The sequence below is a fragment of the Atta cephalotes genome, assembly GCF_000143395.1.
Source record: "Atta cephalotes unplaced genomic scaffold scaffold00090, whole genome shotgun sequence".
Taxonomy (NCBI): Eukaryota; Metazoa; Arthropoda; class Insecta; order Hymenoptera; family Formicidae; genus Atta; species Atta cephalotes.
Window position 1 is genome coordinate 324,839 of NW_012130154.1, and position 5,432 is coordinate 330,270.

General features: G+C 35.1%; 1 protein-coding gene across 1 annotated transcript in view; it reads left to right on the forward strand.

Moving 5' to 3' along the window:
- Window positions 1-789: 789 nt before the first annotated feature.
- The window catches only part of LOC105624835 (5'-nucleotidase domain-containing protein 3), a 6,832-nt gene continuing 2,189 nt past the window's right edge, over window positions 790-5,432 (forward strand). The window contains exons 1-3 of the mRNA XM_012206187.1: window positions 790-967; window positions 4,066-4,241; window positions 4,686-4,913. Of these exons, the coding sequence (XP_012061577.1) occupies window positions 790-967; window positions 4,066-4,241; window positions 4,686-4,913 (582 nt within the window). The remainder of the gene's footprint in view (window positions 968-4,065; window positions 4,242-4,685; window positions 4,914-5,432) is intronic.

Here is a 5,432-nt window from a genome sequence, read left to right on the forward strand (position 1 = left end):
GACTGAAGTGAGCGTCTTTCTTTTTCAAAATTACTTCACAAGCGCAAAATAAAAAACAAATTAATTAATATCATATACAAAGCGAGATTTTTAAATGTTCAACAAAATATCTTGCGTAGCAAGAATTTCAAAATTATATTTTTGTAAATCGAAACTAATATCCAATAACTAAAGATTTTTCAAAATTTCAAAGCTTTCTCCTATACATTTGAAACATATTACCTTCATAATAGTCGCCTTGTAAATATCCTTCGCATTCGCGCAATATAAGCGCTATGATTTCGAAACACCGTCGTCATTGCAAACATAGCATGTCTCATTTAAATTCATTGAGTATAAATAGCAGTTAACACGCTCAAATAACCCTTCTATTATATAAATCTTACGATCTATATATCGCGCAAGGCATACGAAACGATGCTGCACTAATGACGTTGGAGGCACGAACGCAACAAATGATTGAAGGGAACATCACGGGCACGATGAAGACGAAGAAGGAAATTCAATCATTCAATAGCGAACGAGATATAAAAGTAACGCCCAATCGCATCATGTATATCGAAACAAGTGATCGAATGGCGCGACCAATCGCTCGATTTCGTCCTTATCTCGCGGCAAACTTCAGTCTACGCCGCGTCTAATAAACCGCCACGTTCGTGGAGAAGGTAGAGGCGCGAGGTCAGCTGTGGCGGCCCAATTCAAACCGGCCGCCCGCGCGGTGCGGCCAATCGCCGCGCGGCGCAGCGGTGGTTTGCGTCGCGTGTCCGCCAATCGTCCCGATCGTCCGTAATGTTGTACGCGAGGTTCGTCGCGACATCGCGCCGCGTCATCGAAACACGGTCGTTTGCGCTCCCTGGACCGCATGGAACATCCAGACGCACGGTGGGCGATCGCGCCCTCAACCGCGGTCAAGTATCGCGCGAAGACCTGCGCGAGAATTACCTGAGAATGCTCGAGAAGTGCAAGTGTGAGTGGTCAACATACTATGGCCATGTCAGTACGCGTCGATCGCGCGTCACTTGCGTGCGTGTCTTTCGCCTGCGTCTGTGTTTGTGTACTTTCGTCACGCGCGAAGGGTGCTGCGCATGCGCTCGGCGCGTTCGATATATCGATAGGGCACGTGCGCTTGCGCGACCTTGACATGGCGCGCATGCCGAGCGAATTATTGGCACGCGGATCGATCGTTCTCCCTGCAAGAACGACGACGCATCGTTATGCGTCTTCGCTGCGGCGAAATTGCGACGGGATCCGACAAAAGTTCTGAGAGACGCATATGTTATGATTACGTTTGCAACGACGATGCGACAAAATTCGCCATCGAATGGCCGGTCGCCAAACACTCGAATACACGTGTCCGAACACTTGAATTAGCAATATTAGCGCAATTATAGCTTTTGTTTGTTGTTTACGATACATTCTTAAAAAATATTGAACATTCATTGATTACAACTTTATTGTTTTTTTGCAGGAAGCAGGAAATTGGTAGAAAATAAAAATTCATAATTACTGTATCTAAAAATTTAAAAAGAAAAAAAGACTCAGTCTTTTAATTTAACGCGATCTGAAATGCAGATTGTTCCAATTAAAAATATGTAAGGTTGTGCATACAATGGGAAAAAATATTAGGAACAGAAATTATTCATTAGATAAATGTAAAAAAAATAAATTAATATATTTATATAGAAATACACATTTATATAGAAATACAATAGATACAAATAAAAACGATACAAAACATAATCTGGGATGTTTTGATATTCGCTGCGTACTGAAAATTTATGGATGCTCCGAGTTACGTATAAAGCGCATGCTATCATTTTATTCTTCTTTATTATTTGGTAAACAACAAAAAGAATGATGCATCATACATGCGCTTTATGCGCAACTCGGAACGCACCCTACATTATATATTACGTGCGCTATAGATTTTCAATACTTCCAGAATATCGGAATTTGTAGCTTTATAATATATATAATCAGAATATGTCTTATATCTTATTCGTATTCATCGTATACATTGTTTCTATATTCATTTCCTAATTTTTTTAATTTTTAATATTCAACGTTTATTTCGGTTTCTAATTTCTTTCATTGTAGGGCCTAAAAAAGTCCCCATATATTATATATGGCATTATAAATAGAAGAGATTGATAACATAATAATTATGAAACTCTGGGAAAAACGCTATTTATTTTACTTGTTTTATTAATAAGAGGTTGGCCCATCATTTGCTTTTAATACACATTCTATTATTGTTTGAATAGTCACTCAACGAATGACTATTCTATCTTGAGTAAATCTAATATTGTACTGTCGCTTTAATAGAATATCTTCCAATTGCTTATATAAATGATATTTGAGGAGAAAATTTTCTTTTCATTTTATTTTCCAAAAGAACTCTTTATTCTTCAAAATTTCATCGTTTTTCCATCTTTTTTAATCAATGCCTGATTTAAATATCAATTAATATATTATTACAATATTTCGCAATATTTGTGGTTTTGAAGTACAGAGTAAGAAACAACACACTTTTCCAAGAGACGTCCTAGAGACGTCTTTATTACGTCTTTAAGACGTCTTTAGGATGCCCTTACGTTTCTTTGCGAACTATGTTGTACAAGAGATTTTCTCCTTCAATATCTTTTAAGCAATTAGAAGACTTCTGTTAGAAGAATGGTATGATATAAAAGGAATGGTTGTACTGTAGCAGTTGCTATCCTATTCAACTCTATTTTAACAAGGATAGAATCTGTAGATTTAAACTGTGTGATTTAAACAAATAATGGACCAACTTTTTATTAATAAAACAAATAGATAGATATTTCTCAGATATTCGCGTTTTTTGTATCTCCTGTATATATACATATAAATAAGTACAAGCAGTGCATATCTTATCGCTTATAATTATAGAAATTAGCGATATATATTATTTATGAATTTGCGGAGCTTCGATAAATTAAAAAACCGGAAGGCATGCCAAGAGAAAAAAAACGGACCGATGCACATTCACATAAATTTGTCGCGAGTGCGAAGAACACAGTAAAACGTAGTCTCACGAAATTTCAATATTAAATACCCGTGTATCTCCGGCTGCGTTGACAAACTTACGAACCGTAGCCTATATTTATCGTCGCAATTGGACGGCTCATATGATAACGACATGAAGTCGCATCGAGCAAGTTATTTGAGTGAGCGAGTTAACAGAAAAAATACATAAATTATTGATGAGGATATTCGCCACGTCTCTCGGCTCGTCCAACACTCCAGTGTCCGTCTTAATTAATTACTCTGCTGACGAAAAGCATCATAAGGAGAGCGGCCAAAGAGCGGATTAGATTTTAGATCGCGGAGATCGGTCTCTCACGGCACAGAGAGGAGGCGACGAATGCCGGGCAGAAAAATCTAGGACAGTGAAAATCGGCCTGTATCGCGCGCATCTATAGAATGAAACGGGAGCACTGACGCACAAATTGATCGCCAGTTAGGTCTGGAGGAGTAATAACTGTAGTTCATTCCAATTGAGACTCGAGCTCGCGCGAAATTAAGATCGGATGCGAGCGATACCGATCCATTTCCAATTCTCAGAGAGGGACAAAGTCTTTCATCGCACCGTTCGCCTCTTATCGCGTTAGATAGGACTGGGCATGTATTTGAAATATTTTTCTTTGAAAAACAAAAATTAAGAGAGTTGTAAGACAACTATAATTTACATTTGGTATTTTAGCGAAGCATAAATTTTTTTAGCGATGCAAATTTTGTATTTCACATATGGGATCATATAAAAGTATTTTGTATTTTAAATACTATAAGATTGACGATCAATCTTGCTATTTGAATTACAAAGTAATATATAAAAAAACTTTTAATCTTTCGATTTTAAATACAAAATACATAATATTTTCTTATGCCCGCTGAAATATAAAATATAAAATATACTTGTATTACAAATACTGTTTTAAATAAAAGTATTTAAAATACATGCCTAGATCTAACAATAGATTAGGTGCTCAGCATCTTTTTCTCTTCAGACTTCTCGGATTAATTTTCATTGTCGTAATTTTATAGCAAAGAAATTGCCGCAAGATGTGAATCCCAAAGGCGTGTTTGCTTGCAACGAGCTCGATTTGAAAGAGGTCCAGGTCTATGGATTTGATTACGATTACACGCTGGCGTGTTACAAGCCATCTATGGACTACTTGCTTTACAGCCTGGGTCGTGATATGCTTATTAAAAAATATAAGGTCTCTATTTTGTGATAAATTTGCTGAATTAATCAAATCGATAAGATATGTATTTATATATGCAATTCTTTTGCTTCTTTGAATAAAATCTAGAATCAACTTTTTGTATAATAATAAAAAAAATATAATTAAAATGTCTTTGATCAAATATATTTAATAATTAATAAAATAAATGTATTTCGTATGTATTGTAAATCTTTTTATCATTTTCAAGATAAATATTATTTAATTATGAAAAATAGTTTGTGCTTTATTAAAAACTTTAGTAAAAGCTTTAGTTTCTGCTTTAATGAAAGGTAAAAGAATTAAATGTGTAATAGTACGCAAAGCTTGTCTTTTCACCTTAAAGTTCAGCTCCTCAAAATTTCTTCCGAAATCAAAGGACAATTACAACTGATTAGAATTTCATCTTGAAGTTCACTTAAACAAGCTTAATTATTCCAGTATCCAGAGGGAATTGCCAATCTAGAGTACAGAGAAAATTTTGCCGTTCGCGGCCTCCATTACGACATCGAGAAAGGTCTCCTGCTGAAACTCGACAGCTTCTTGCAAATTCAATTGGGGGCCGTTTATCGTGGCTTGCATCCCGTACCCGATGAAGAGGTTCTTCGAATCTACAAGAACAGGATAATACCGATAGCTTATGTGGAGGCACCCCATAAACACTCTTATGTGAGTTCATTATCGAATAACGATGATAAAATGGGAAAATTAGTGAATTATGCATAGCACTTAAAAGCTTAATGCACACATGTTACTTCTTTTTAATAAGAACATGTTACTTCTTTTTAATAAGAAAATGAGCATGATTTGCTTAAAATCAATAAATTCAAGATATGAGAAGAACTTCACAATTTTTAAATATCGACGATGTGATTTGTTGCATAACTGAACAACTCTATGCTTAATTATTTTTAATCATTTTTCTAAATATTAAAACATTTTTCTTCTTCTCTTTTTTTTATACCGCGGCAAAAAGAAGCAATATTTTTCACGATTTGTACGTTTTCATTTGTAAAGAAAAATCTTAATGTATTAAATGTCTCTCGTTCTCTGTTTTTGCATGTATCAACATGTGTATTTTTGATGAATTGCTTCGATCACGATACAGAAGGCAAGTATAATAAATATATATTTATATTCACGGGTATAATATATATATATATATATATATATATATATATATATATA